General features: G+C 58.0%; 1 protein-coding gene across 1 annotated transcript; it reads right to left on the bottom strand.

Annotated features, from left to right (window-relative positions):
* Positions 1 to 2,663: 2,663 nt before the first annotated feature.
* HOXC12 (homeobox C12) lies at positions 2,664 to 6,625 on the bottom strand. Its single transcript, XM_036124185.2, has 2 exons — positions 6,019 to 6,625; positions 2,664 to 5,252 (listed from the first exon to the last, which is right to left on the bottom strand). Exons 1-2 carry the CDS (start codon positions 6,623 to 6,625, stop codon positions 5,014 to 5,016), a joined length of 846 nt encoding a protein of 281 aa, XP_035980078.1. The 3' UTR covers positions 2,664 to 5,013.
* Between the last annotated feature and the right edge of the window lie 7,918 nt (positions 6,626 to 14,543).

The raw sequence follows: 14,543 nt of genomic DNA, 5'->3' as shown, positions 1-14,543 counted from the left end.
GCGGGGCTCGGCAGCCTCCTCTGCTCCGGCCAGCAGGGGTCATCCCGTCGTTGGCGGGGGCCCGGCGGCCCTCGGGCGGCGACCGGCGCTGCCGGCGGCTGTTGGGCGGGGAGCTGCGCGGGGCAGCAGGGGCTGAGAGGCGCGCCGGGTCTCCCCTCCCCGGGGCCCTGCAGCGGACCGGGGCCGGGGCCGGGGCCGGGCCGGCCGGGGACGTGGACCGACCTCCCAGAGCCCTCTCCGCCGGGCCAGACCACGGAGCGCTCCAGGCGCCCGCGTCGGCCACCAGCGGCCGCCGCGCCTTTGTCTCGGGGCCTCCCTTTGAGCGGCGACCGCGAGCACGGCGCCGGGCCGCAGCGGTGCGGGGCGTTCAGGGCGGCGGGCGCGGGCCGCACGCTTCTCCACGGAAAACCCGCAGCTCTGTCTCGACGGAGGCAGACGCCGGAAGGCGGCCGCGCTGGCCTAAGGCTCGGCAGACGCGCGGCTGCGGGACCCGGCGCCTGCAGCCCACCGCGCGCTGAGTTACACCGGACCCTCCGGCGCCTCCCTGTGCCCGCCGCGCAGAGAGGGTTGGGGGCTCCGGGGTGCGTTTCCCGCGCGGCCCCGGGGCCTAAAAACCGCTCCTATTATCCTGGTAATGGCGGGGAGGATGGGCTGGGGCTCCGGCCTGTCCGGAACCCAAGGTGCCGGGGGTTGCTTTGTTCGTAGATGGGGCTGGCGGTCCCTGCTCTGCTCTGGGTCTGAGCCATCGATCGCGCGCCGGGTTTCCGGCTGCATTAGCATCCACAGGACCCCGGCGGCCGGGCCCATCTCCCGCCCGCTCGATAGCAGCTTTAAATACCGGAGCTGTGTCTATGCAGGTCAGAGTGGAGTGGAGCTGGGTGGATAACCGGGGCCAGGGATGGTATAAACTTACAAATACACAACAGCAGAAATATTTTCTACCTGAAGTATCCAGATAATTCTCTCCATTTCTTGCTCCTCAAGACCCAGTTAGAGACACGGGATTCTTTGTCTTAAAGTCCATGGAGTAAATTGTAGTTTGAGGGTTTAAACCAGACAAATAGTTGCAAAATAGATGCAATCCTTGCCCAGATGCAGAGTTCAGCCTTACTCAACCCTGAGTATTTGGGTTGAGGCTCCAACCATGACATTCTCTTTGGCCTAGAGACCCAAGGGTAAGTTTTTTAACCATTAGGAGGAGGTTATAGTGTCTTTTCTTCTCTGACAGTCTCCCCAATTATTGAGTTTTGGGACCTATGTAGATACCACCCAACAAGGTACCTCCTCTCTCAGATCCTCAGTGTCTCTGGGAATAAATCAAGGGAATAAATTAAAGGCCAGTTATTCCTGACCTCCTTAAATTCCCTCCCTTCTTTTTTAGCCAGAAATACCTTCACTGTTAATTCTTCTGTATAGATGTGTCCTAAGAAGATCGTAGTCTCTGGCCTGGGTTCACTGGGATTCAACTCCTGCCCCCCCACCCCCCCCCTTAATTCGGACACAGACACAGCCAGCCACCCAGTCCCTCTCCCAGCTCATGGCTACCAGAAGCTATCCTGTCCCCAGCTTTGCCTGTACTCTGTGGAGGCCTTTGTATGAGTGACCCCCCAAAGCTTGGGATCTTCCTTCCTGCCCAAATCCCTCAGCTGCACAAGACAAGCTGTGTGTTAGGAGCAAAAGGAGAATGGGATTCAATTTAAATTTGTTAGTTTTTCTAGGAGTAAGGAAAGAAAGGGAGAGAGAGAGAGAAAGATTTCAAGGCAGGAGGTGTGGCTTGGACGCTGGGCTTGGTGGGGGCCCCTGCTATTTCAAAGCAGTCCCAGGAGGGTGGAGGGGGACTCTGGAGGAGACTCCCTGATTGGAGCCAGGCTGTGAGAAAGGGAAACTCAGGGACCAGAGGCACAAGGGTGGAGGCAGAGGGAGGATGTCCCACCCAGAAGGAAGGGGTGAAGTGGAAGTGCAGGGGGCCCATGGGCTCTACTGGAACCCAGACTCTGGCTTCCACCTGGGCCTCTCTCTGGCAAGGCTCAGAGAGGGTTGTTGGCTGAGAGAGATGAAGCCTATTTCGCCAGCTCCAAGAGGTCTTTAGTCCCCTACCTAGTCATTTTGCAGGGCACGAAATGTGCTCTCAGAGTGAAGCCATGGGGTTAGACCCTGGGGTTAAAGTGTGGTTCCACCAGCCCCTGCCCCATATCCCAGGGCACTCTTGCTATCCGTGCTCCAACCTGCTTGAGCCCCTACTGTGGTTTCACTTCTTGGAGATCCTGCAGCTCAGACTTCCTCTTTCTGGCCCTGAAGGTGGCTTCAGCCTCCTCTGGGCTGTCTACATTATTTTTATGACCCCATGACTCCTCAGATATCCCTCTCCTCCCCCCCAATCTTCTATCCCCCCAATTTTCTCTCTGCTAGTAATTGCTTGGGACTAGAGCCGGCAGCTCATCAACAGATCTTGGTTGCTCGTATATTTTTGTTGCCCCTGCACCGTTCTTCCTTTATCATTATACATTTATTATTTTTATTATTCACCTGAGCTGGAGACAATCAAGTGGGGGAGCTGCTAGGAATGGGGATCCCATTCTTTCTGGGCAGAGGAGACCATGTGTGGGGAGTCAGTTTAAAATTCTTTCTCAAAAAAATCACATCATCGTTCAGTCATTTTTTAATTGTTATTATTAATATGATGAAGCAACTCTGTACAAGGACTATATAAAGGGAAAACATGCTAAAGACAGACGGTTGAATAGGAGGGCACACTACAGAGAGCTGGGAAGGGCATCTATCCACAGAGACTACACTAGGTACTAGCAACGGACACAAGAGAACAGGACGCAGATTGACAGAGAAGCTCACAAAAGTCAAGTTTAAAGCGACAGGAAAAGAATATTGCATATCTTTGTACCCCCGCCCCTTTTGGAGTGTTCTGGTCTCTTTTCTCTACTAGGCTGTGGGAGTCAGGCTGGAGTGGTGAAGCTTGAATCCAGCACCCCAGAGCCCACAAGGTCACAGGAGGGGCTGCATGAAGGGGTACATGAGTGACCAGGCAAAGGGGCGAGTGCCTCATACCCAGGGCCAGCCCAGAAGGGATTGTGCCCACAGCTGGAATGGTGCTGATTTCTCCGAACTTGTATGTAGGCGAAACAAGTTTATATCAGTGGGGAAGTGTGTCAGGTGCCCAGTGGGGGATGAGGGCAAGTGATTGTACGGCCACTCTGCAGGGCTATATTTGGGGACATGAGGCTGACCGCTTACAAGTACAGTCAGGAAAGTGGCATAGGCCCAATGGGGGTGCTGGGCTCCGCTGTGCCTCTGTTTGCCATGCCTCTGCACAATCCTGTACAGGGACTTGAAGCTGTGTGCTGGTGGGAGACTGGGAGGCTCTGTGGATTGCCATTCGGGGGTGGGTTAGGGGAGACTCTTCCCAGGCAGGAAGAACACCAAGCTAGCAGGCCAGTTCACACTGTGCGTGCTGGGCTTAATTCCCATCAGTCCCCTCTTCTCACCTTCTTACTCCTGGCAAGCATGGGTCAGCAGACAGGGAGGTTGAGGGACTCTCACCAAGAGGGATAAAAATGGAGTGCAGGAAAGTGCGGTGGGGCTTCTTCACTGCCTCTCTCTCCTAAGTCAGCCTAGATCTATTGGGCTGGGGCTGGGGCCTGAAGGGGGCTATGAATAAAAGGCCCTGGGCTGAAGAAGCCACTCTGGCTTCCAAGCAGTTCTGGGATGTGCCCCTCCTTCTGCTCTGGTCCTTGTACTCGGCGGCTTGCCGGCCAGGGGGAGGCGGAGGCAGCCGATCCTGAGACAAAGGGCCACTTTGGGGGGCGGGTGGAGTGGGGATGAGTAAAAGAGAGAAAGGAGTTGTGTGGGGGGCAGCAGCGCCCCCCTCCTTCATTGTCACCAGCCTGGGAAACCCGGGCTGAGCAGGGGCCTCCGCGGCCGGTAGCCACTTTAGGGGCAGATTCTCCTCCTGCCTCGTAAATTATGCCGGTCCAGCCTGTGGCCGGCCGTGACCGTGAACGCCAGCGGGGAAGGGAGAATCAGTGGCGGTAGCCGCGGCTGCCAGAAACTCTCCCGGTCAGTCAATGCTGGGCTTCACAGCCTCTTTCACAGTCTCTTGGGCTTCCTGGAGGGACAGGTGGGGGTTCCTGGGGTGGCTACTAAACCTGAAGCTGCATCCGCTCAGCTCGCAATCCCGCGCTTGCGGCTTCCGGTCCGCAGCCGCCTGGGCAGCGGGAAGAGTGGATGGCAACACACCTGTGAGCGAATGGGTGGGCAGGGCCTTCGAGAAAGGGGACCAGGAGACTTTTCAGGCAGGCTGCCCTAGAGGGGACATAAGGCTGATGATCGCCCTGTCCGCAGCCAGGTCTGCCAAACGCCTGTCCCTCCGTCTGTTCGGTGTCCAGGCCTAGAGGACCAGACCCCAGTGGACTTGAGCATTACTGATCACTGTGTTCTCCCAAACTGCACTTCCTCTTAGGTTCCCACACTTCCTCCTGCCCTCCCAGAGCTACCCTAACCCCTTCCAATCTTTCCACGGATCCTCCACTCTTGCTCCCTCCTCTCCTAACCCCAAATACTGGGAGTTTGGGGAGCCTTGGTTCCATTGTCCCCACTTTTGCCTACAGCAGGCTGATTGACTTAAGACCATGGAAGGAAAGTGGTGGTGGGGGGAGCACCTGGTTACCTTTCCTCCAGATCCTCAGCCCGAGGCCAAAAGCCCCAGTCCCACTGCAAACCAGCCCCTCCCCAGCACCTCAGCCTTCCCTGTCCCTATCCCCTGCCTGCAGCACCTCCCTCCCTGGCTGGGTTCTTCCCTTCTCTCTGGGACCTGGCAGAGCCTGCTGAGGGGGGGTGTGTGTGGGAGGGAACCACAAACAAAACAGACAAGAGGATGTCCAGGGAGCACCTGCCAGAGATGCCTGGCGTTCTAAGCGGGGAATGTGTCCCAGGCAGCGCCCCCTCTTGCTCTCTGCCAGAGACAGGCTCAGTCTGGGGCCGGTGCCCGTGTCTTGCCCCCTAAAAGAAGGAGAGAGCTTGCTCCCTCAACAGAAGTCTTTTCTTTTTCATTCTCCGGTTCTGAAACCAGATCTTGACCTGCTGGTCACTAAGATTCAAGCGGTCTGAGAGTTCCCTCCGGCGCTGCCGCGTGATGAACTCGTTCACCAGAAACTCCCCCTCCAGCTCCGCCAGCTGCAGCTTCGAGTAGGGCTTGCGCTTCTTCCGGGAGCGGCTGTGCAGCGGGTACCAGGGCGCGCCTGGGTGGAGACGAACCGGCAGTGTTGGCCACAGGACCGAGACGTGACAAGCCCAGTGCCCTTGGTCCTTCCCCAGCCCTTGTCACCTTGGCCTACTGCCCAATCCCAGGCCCTTGCCCTCCTGTCTCATCTCCTCTCTTCTACACAGACCCTCATCCCCACCAACTCCCCCAGCTTCAGCATTCTCTTTTTCCCCTTTCACTCCTCCTTGCCTCCTCAACCCTACCTCCCACTGCACTATCTCTGACCCTTCTGTGTTCCGATCCCCTCACTTCTCCCCAAACCTCTTCTTCTCCCGGATATCCTCGCCCCTTCCCTTCACATCCTCCGGGATGGGGTCCCTGATCAGCTAAAACAGACAGGAGCGAGTGGCCAGAGTAAACCGGGTCCAGTGGCGTTTCTTAAGAGGAAAAATGTAGGTAGGAGCCTGTGCGAAGGCGGAGGGTGAGGCCGTAGAGAGCGGGGACCAAGCTCTGGGTCCCCACCGCCCACCCCCAGGCCTGGGGAAATGTCTGTCAGAATCCCCTTCTCCGGAGCTCTGTGCCCCTCCAGCCGTAGGTCGGCTAAAAGGGACTCTCTGCAGTTCTTTTATGGGGATATTTACATGTTTATAGGCGCGCCCCCCCCACCCCGTACTTCTTTTTAAAAGAAGCGCTCCCTCACCACACATCGGTCACCGCAGGCGGCCCTAGCTCAGTCCTACCCCGCCCGCCCGGGTGAGCGGTCCGGTCCTGCGCACGCCGCACGAGCGGGCCGGGGTCCTTACCGCTGGCCGAGAGCCCGCCGCCGGGGTTTAAAGGCGATACCAAGCTGCCCGGGTCGCCCGCGCCGGCGCCCTTGTTGCCCTCGTTGAGCAGGGACGAACTGGAGTCGGATTCCAGTGACTGGCACGAGGGCGGGTCGTGCGGGGGTCCCGCGCCACCGTCGCCGCCGCCGCCGCCTGCCGCGTAGTCGTACTTGAAACCGAGCGCGGGCGGCCCCGACGGCTCCAGCGGCAGCAGCGCTGCCCCCGGCCCGACTCCCGGGCCCGGCTCGCGCCCGCGCTCCTCACGCTTCAGGCCCCCGCCGCCCTCGGCGCACGGCTCGCGGTAGTAACCCTTGCTGTCCTCCACTCGCGCCAGCTCGCACGTGCGGCCGAAGGGCGGGTTGAGCGACACCGGGCTGCCGAGATAGGGCTGCGGGTAGCCATTGCAGGGCTCCGCCGACGGCCAGGGCAGCGAGCACACGTTGTCGCGGCGCGGGTAGGACAGCGAAGGCAGCCCCGGCAGCTGCGCCCCGGACGCGCGGAAGTTGGGGAAGTAGAACGTGTCTCCCGTGTGGATGTTCACCAGCGGCCCCACAAACCCGGGATTCAGGAGATTATGCTCGCCCATTTCCGCGGGGCCGGACCGGCAGCTTCTACTTTATTGCTATCTGACATTAAACATAGTTAAACCTGCGCCGGCCACCCATTGGCCATCCAGCTCACGTGGGCGCCGCCGCCAGGGGGATGGGTGGGGACAGCGAATCCCCCCCACCCCCCACCCCGCACCAACTCCAACTTCCCCCTTCCCCAGTCGGGGTGGGGGGGGGGACAAAATGCGGGGGCAGATTTATTCGCTGGATTCTGGTTTTTAAAAATATCATATAAAACCTAATGCAGAGACTGAGGCAATCGCCCGACACGGGGCAAGAAGGAAAAAGCCACACCAAAAATACCCACACATACGCATTTCTGCACCATGCACCCCCCCCAGATGTATTATCTTCTCGCCAACAGCTGGCCAAGCACAGCCTGTCCTTCTTTAATTAGCTCCTTTATTAACTAAAACCGTTGGAATTTACAATATCTCCCCAATAAATTACTATTAGATATTGTGTCATATAAAGTTTACTGGCTGTTTAAGGAGACGGATGAGCCCTTTGGCTCGGGGTTTATTTACAGTAGAGGCGAAGTGGGGGTAAGGACAGGTTTCCCTGCCACTGTCTTTCCCAGCCCTGCCGCTGCTGTGCTCCTCTTCCTCAGCTCTTTCTCCTCAGGAATTTTGGGAGACACTTGGGGTCCTCTCCTCTAGGAAGGACTATGGGAGAATTGTTAGTGTTGGGCATCCACCCCCCCTCCCCCAGAGCTGGGAGCCACCCCAGCCTCACACTTCCACTCATTGTTAGAGGAGAGATGCGGAAAGGAGGCAGAAGAAGCCGAAAAAAGGAGGTGCCCAGTTCTATGTGGACCTGACTACCTGCTCTTGAAAATCTGGGGGCCTGAACTACTCTTGCCTGTGACTTCTGTGGGTCAGATGGGCTTCTGGGGGTCTTCCAGAGTCTTTGCAGCAAGAGGCTCTGGGACCCCAGCAGGGCTTGGCTGGCCTGAGAGCCTCGCGACTCCCGCTGCAGAAGAGACCCCCCCACACCCAAGAACCAGCCCAGCCTGCTGCTGGGACCATCAGAGAGCAATGCCAATGCCAGTAGATGTGCCGGGGGTGAGGGAGAGGCTCCGAAGAATCATCTTGTTGGGGTTTAAAATTATATTTATGGTGCTAACCTCAGCAGCTCCTTCCGTAGAAGGCTGAGAACCTAATGCTGGCCATTGATGAGATTAATCGACATCTGGAAACCACAATCCCATCTCAACCAAGTCCACAGAACACAGATAAATGGATTAAAGTGAAAACCAAAACAAAGCCCTCAAAACTGGGTGTATTCTATTGGTGTCTAGTAGACAAAATACTCGGATTTCTATTTGATTGTCTCAGGCTCCTATGCAAGGCACGGCTTTGAGTAATATAAGGTAAAATAGATAGTTCAGCAAACGTCTAAATGCGGAAACCACCGGGCGATCTAGAGAAATTTGGAGAAACCGAGAGTCTCCGCGAGAATATGGCAGAAAGAAACCCATGTAGGTGAAAGTTAAGTATCTGAGAATGAGCCGAAGCTACAAAAGCAGACCGAAGCCGAAGATTCTCATCTCCCTTTTTCTCCCTCTCCTCTGCAGGACGCGGCAGAGAGAAACGCAGATTCTTGGAATTCCACAGCTCGCCGGGCGATTTCATATCCCAAACCAGAACTGCTCCCTCGGACAGAAATGTGTCCGCACGAGCGAACGTCGCCCTGCCCGGCGCAGCTCAGGGCTCGCAGCGCGGCGCCCGCCCCTCGCCCGCTTCCCCTTCCCCGCCCCAGCTGCCGGGACGCCCGGCCAGGGCCCTCCCGCCCCCAGGAGCCCGCCCCGCGCCCGGCACCCGCCGGGCCCACTTGCCGGAACCGAGGCCGAGGCGTGAGATGCTAGCCCCGCGCAGTCACCTCCAGTCAGAACGGCGCGAGCCGGGCCGCCGAGCAGCGGGCAGGAGACCGCCTGGATTGGCCTTTTTGTGCTTAATTGATTAAGGGGCTGCGCGGCTGCAGAAAGGAGCATCCCTGAGCTGCAAATTCCACGTCACAGCATCTCCAGCATCCTATGTATGCCCCCCTTTTCAAGATGCATTAATGAGCACCACTGAAAATTTAAAATTTTTAAAAAAATTTATTTGGGGGTTATTTTGGTCCTAAAGATAAACAGGGTGTGACTTGAATACTGTTGCTCTTTTCAATCAGACACTGCGCCGGCAGCAAGGTCTCCAGGCCTCCAGGCCTCGGTGCTCGGCGGCTATTGTTGGTATGAGGGATGCCGAGCTGAGCTGCGCAGAGTCATCCCTAGTCCTCGTGGGGCAGAGGCTTCTTCCCGTCCTCTTTTACCCTTCCAGATGACTCCAGTCTCCCAGAAAGGGGACCCCAGGAGGAAGGTCCCAGCCTCTCCCTGTCCCTCTCTAGCCCGAAAACCTCCCGCCCAGAGCCCTGCACGCTGCCCTCCGGCCAGGCCGCAGAGCACACGGAGCGGCGGCCACAGGGCGGCAGATGCAACGCTGGGGGAACTGAGAACGAAGTGAGGGCTTCCTTCCTCCGGTCACGCAGTTTCTCCCCCTCCGATTTGGCCCCATCCGAAAAGGGCATTTTCCCCAGGTTTCCACTCTGTGGACAATGGCACACGCACAAACCCCTCTTCGTTGCGTGCGGCTGACCGTGATTTCCCCTCAGGGAGAGCTGCCGGGAACCATCAGCTACGTTCTCATCCCCAGTGTCCTGCTCCTCGAGGCCCATTGTGAGCCTAGGGATTTTCAGGACCCCGGCGAGGACCCAGGCAATCTAAGTGCACCACCGCGGATCTGCCCACCTTTAAGGCACACCTTACCACTCTCGCCGCTCAGCCCCTTCCTTAACCCGGGCTCCCACAAACGCGCCCCAGAGCGCCGCGCCCAGCCTGGGTCCCCAGGGCCGGCGGGAGGCTCGGGTGCGAAGCTTCAAATTTAAATCCAGCCACGGCGGGAGCCGCCTGCGAAGAACCAGCTGGGGCTACGGGGAGGGGACGGGGGGAGGGGGGGAACTCGCAACCCAAAGCGCTGGGCGGCCGCGGCTAGCCGAGTTTTATCCACCCGCACTTCGCAGCCCATACGCAAAACTGTAATTGGCCAGACCCAGGCTCTGGAACTGCTGAGGGCTCTGTGCGTCCACTCTCCCGCACATTCATCAAATCCCACGGTTGGAAGAGGCGGCCTGCCTGCTGGCCCCTGAGCCGCCGGCTCCTGCTGCAGCTGGCCTGGCTCAACCGTGCCCCGCTCATTAACTCAGGGGTTAATTAAAACTGAAGGCTAGGATGCGGCCCAAGGCTTTCCTTGAAGACCCGAGGCAGCCCTCGCTCCCGCGCACCCACCAGCTGGCTGCCCCGCCGCCTCTCCCGCGCCTTCTGTCGGTGCCTCCATCCCTCCCGCAAGTTCGCGGGCTCTGCGCGGGGCCTCGAGTCCCCGCCGCGCCGAGCCCGGCGGCAGGAGTTAATTATAACAGCCGTGCCCGCTCCGGTGGCAGGGGCCAGGCGGCTGCGGGAGGCTCAGGCCACCGCGGAGGGGCTGCGAGCCGCCGGAAGCAGTTCCCCCGCGGGCCCGAGGTCAGAATTGTTCCGCGCGGTGCTGCCTTCTCCACGGTCAGTCGCGAGGCCTCGGCGGCCCAGTTCAAGGTCACTGCCTAGTTTGCAGAAAGCGGTTCTGCCGCGTATGCAAATGAGGCAGGGCCTGGGCCGCGGATGGGGTGTGAGTAGGAACTGAGCGGGCGTGGAGAGCGGAGATAAAGGGCGGCAGATGAGGAAGGTCTGGGTCCCCGCCCGACCGTTCAGACCTCTCTATTTCGTTCTTTTGAGGCAGCTCAGGTTTGGTACAGCCTCTTTGTTGGGTTCAGACAAGGCTGAGGGGTGGAGGTAGGGGGGCTCCGTCTCCTTTTTCTTTCCTTCACTAACTCCTCCAGGGGTTGGAGCCCACCTGGCTCCCAGCCACCCCTCCGGGTGTCCAGGATTTAAGAGGAAGGGTGGGAGACCCCTTCTCCAGGTGCTGCTTTCTAGCCATCTGCAGCCTGGAGTGGGGGGGTGCGTTAGAGGAACCTGGGGTGAGGGGCCCAGTCAGGCTTTCAGGCTCACACCAGCGGCCTGGGGTCAGCAGCGTCCTTACCTCCTCCAACCCTTCTACGGCATCCCTGGGCCCCCTCCCTCCACAAGACCCCAGCCCGATTGCCACTCCGAAAATGGGAAGGGGTGGAGGGGGGTCCCAGGCGGGAACTTCCGGGGGACCATCTCTCCACCTTTCACCTGAGCATCCCTAAATGAGCCCTCTTCCCCATTTTCTCTGTCCTTTCAGCGCACTAATAGTTAAAAGTTTCGCGGCTCTGACATTTTCCCCCTCCGCCAGCAGAGGATCTCCTCCGCCTAGTGAATTACTGAGTGTCAGGAAAGGTGTGGGGACCGAGTAAAACAACAACAACAACAACAACAACAAAAACCCCACTCTCATCAAACGCCACACCCACAGCCGCCTGCACTGGATCCGGGAGCCCGGGGCCTGGTCTCCGAGACTTCGAAGCTCGGTATGGGGTGAGGACTACCCGAGTGCCCTCTGCCCCGCAGCCAGCGCCTCGCTGTGACCATGGCCTGTGGCCAGGCCTAGCACTGGGGAGAGGCTGAGATCTGTTTGGGGTCTACTCGGCCCAGCCTCCACAGCTTCCCAAATCCAAGCCCCCAGTCCCAGGGCGGGGAGGGGGCGCGGGTGGACTGAGGTGGGGGCCATCGGCCTGGCGGGTGGGGGGTGGGAGGATGTGCTGCTAACCTCGAGGCTGGGCTGGAAGAGCGGGGGTCTACTTACCTTTGGAGACAGAAGAGGTTCAGAAGGGTGCGGGGCGGGGTTTCTCAGCCTCTAGAAACCTTGTGGGTGCCCCCTCCCCAGGGCCGCCGCAGGCCCAGCCTTGGTATCCGAGGAGGGCGGGGCGGAGGAGGCGGAGGGAGCGGCCAGCGGTAGGCGCGCGGGAGCCGAGCTGCAGAACATCTCTGGAGAGGCCGCCTTTTATGGGCGTTATTAGCGCCCCTGTCTAGACTGGAGACGACACCTCCTCTGTGTGTAAACAGAGGCGGCGGGCTCTGGCGGGAAGGGGGATGGCGCGTCAAGGGGGCGAGCGGCCCTCCCCTTCTCTGGCCACCGGAAGATCAAGGCCTTTTCCACCCTGCCCCCCTTTCCTGTGCTCCCTGTGATGTCAAGGTCAGAAAGACCTAGTCACGGTCAAGGCTAAAAGAGGAAGAGCCTGGTTGGTTGCGAAAAGGCTCTGGCCCCCTCCTCCTCCCAGAAGCCCCTCGCTCCCCAGGGCCCCTCAATCTTCCACCAGCGCAGGTCTGGATACACATCTGCCTGAACCAGCACTTGGAGTTTTTTGAGGGGTGGGCTTCCGACATCATCCAAGTCGGGGCATAGGTGGATCCTAGGGTGGGGAGCTCGTTTTTGATTTGGGGGACCTGCCGCAGGGTTCTGAGCTCCAATCCTCCGAGAGATGGAGAATGTCCCAGGGACGGCCCCTGCCTCACACCCACACTGGCCTGCTGACCCAGCTGCCTGTGGACCAGCCTCAGGAACAGATGGTCTGGACACAGTCGTGGAGGGATCTCCCTGAGAACTGCTGGCCTTGCTCCCTTAGGTGGGTTCTTAGCTGTGGGACTACGGGCTGAAAGGTCCATTCTGCTGGCCCTGGGTCTGGGGACTGAAATGTGGGTGGGGAAGGTTTTGTCCCCCCAAGCCCAGGAAAGGATCTGAGCCTTCCCTGGCAGCTTGGTAGAGTGACCTCTAGATGGAGAGTCCTGTGAGGCTCCAGCCCAGTCAGGTCCCTCAGTCTTGGCCTGCGGAGTGGGGTGGGGGAGGCATGGGGAGTGGGGGGTGACACTGGATTATGAGAAAGATCATAGGAGCCCCAGTCCCAGAGGAGAAAGACTGTCTGTTTCCAGGGGCAGCCTCTGTGCTCTCAGCCCTTCACACATCTCGTATCCCCCTGCACCCTTATATAGAGTGGAACCTCACTCTCGCATCAGCACTAGGAGATTGGCCTTGGAAAGAAAGGCTCCTTACAGATTTGAGTGAAGAAAAGTAAATATGCTCTACACCCTGTGATGACAACATTCCTACTTATATGTTTGCACACACATGGGAACATCTCCACTGGTCAAAAGCTCTCTCTCTCTCTACACACACACACACACACACACGCGGGTGTGCACATGCACACACACACCTTCACAGGAATGTCCCACAGAGTCCCCAAAGAGAATGCCAGCTCTTGGAGGAAGGAAAGGTAAAGGACCCACACAATCAGGAAGAGAATAATGCATCGTTCCCATCTTTGCCTCCCCAGAATATACACTCACACAATACCTGTCTCACATTGGAGTTTCCATTCTCACGCTTGCTTACTTTTATGGGAGAGGCATCTCCAAAATTGATCCAGACATGATAATCCTCCAAAACCCATTCAGGCATATTTAATCCAGTGTCAGAGATGGTCCCAAACACCCCTGGCACACCGGGGCTCCCAGGGACTCAGAGGGACTGCTGTCTTTGCCTGGGTTTTCAGGGTCCCAATGCAGTCCCAATGAGCCTGCGTGAGCTTTCTCCTTTTTCCATCGCCCCCTTCTGGGGCCTTAGGGAGGGTCCCTCTGTGTGGGAAGACTCCCTCATTAGACTCTCTGTGAGTTTGTGTGCAGAAGTAGAGAGATCCCTTGGAGAACTCTAGACTTCTCTTTCCCTACAGTCTCCAACTTCCACTGTATCGACAGCTGTCATGGGACAAAGCCAATGTACCCGCAAGTCAAGAGGGATGGGGGCCCATATCAAGAGAGCCCCAGGCTTCTTGTCTGCTCAGTTCCTTTTTCTGACACACACATTTAACTTTCAACTCTTTCCATCCTAGGAGAGACTCAGGGTTTTGGGAAGAGGTTAAAGTGGCAGGTGGTAAGACAAGGGAAGATGGAATTATGAATGAACCTTATTCCTGGGAGGTTCACCTATGGCCCCCTGAACCCCACTTCCCAGCATGTGATTCTTTGATAGTTAACCCAGAGTTGAAATGGAGTAGACCGGAACTGGCAGGCACATCACTAGCAGAGCTTCTATGGAGGATGAATTCTTCAGGCTCTTTGTCTCTCTCTCAGACTCCATGGTGTGTGTGTGTGCATGTGTGTGTGTGTGTGTGTGTGTGCACGTGCGCGCGCGCGTGTGTGTGTGTGTGTTTCACCCCCAGAAACGTTTATTTAAATAAAATTGTAAGAAATTCAACCGTCGGGCAAAGGGAGGTCGGAGAGCTCTAATTTCCAACCCAATGCCTCCAGTCATTGTGTCTCAGGAGAGGAAAAATATTATATATAAATAAAAATTGCTGCAGTAAAGATTTAATCTGAGATAACATTGTTTTAGGCTATATTGCTTTTTAAAAGTCTCTTAACCTGACAACTTAACGATCTCATTAACTCCACCAGATAGGGAGATAGGCTCGACGGACGCGACAGGGCAAACAAATTAATAGCAGAGTCTACACGGCTCCTGACAGCCTAGAAGTCTGTGGTCCCCAGGAATGCTGGAAAATAAAGGTGGGGTTGGCTTATGAACTGGGGGGGGGGGGGAAGGGGTCCTAGCGGCCTGATATCCCTGCATAAATTGATGGGGAAGAAAAGAGAGCAGCCTAGGAGTGCTGAGCTTGCGGCTGCCCCCCAGCAGGACAGGCTGTGCAGACCCCTTCCCAGCCCCAGCCCTGCACTGGCTGGAGGGATTGCAGACCCTCTGGGGGCAGTAGGGCCCCAGAAGCCCAAGATTAGCTCCCACCACGGCCCCCACCGCTTCTACCACAGCCGCCACCACCACAGCAGCCAGCTCGGGCTCGGCCGCGGGCCGCCTTCTCAGCTCCTAAATCCGGATCTGCGCCCAACCATTA

The sequence above is a fragment of the Halichoerus grypus genome, chromosome 6 (genome assembly GCF_964656455.1).
Source record: "Halichoerus grypus chromosome 6, mHalGry1.hap1.1, whole genome shotgun sequence".
NCBI lineage: Eukaryota > Metazoa > Chordata > Mammalia > Carnivora > Phocidae > Halichoerus > Halichoerus grypus.
The sequence above is the reverse complement of the archived record's forward strand: the minus strand, read 5'-3'. Positions and strand labels throughout refer to the sequence as shown.

Bases quoted from the DNA above. Each gene is read 5' to 3' on its own strand.
- HOXC12 (XM_036124185.2), bottom strand. From the start codon at position 6,625: ATGGGCGAGCATAATCTCCTGAATCCCGGGTTTGTGGGGCCGCTGGTG. The intron at 5,253-6,018 runs GTAAGGACCCCG...GTCTCCACCCAG, and splicing joins CGGCGGGCTCTCGGCCAGCG to GCGCGCCCTGGTACCCGCTG.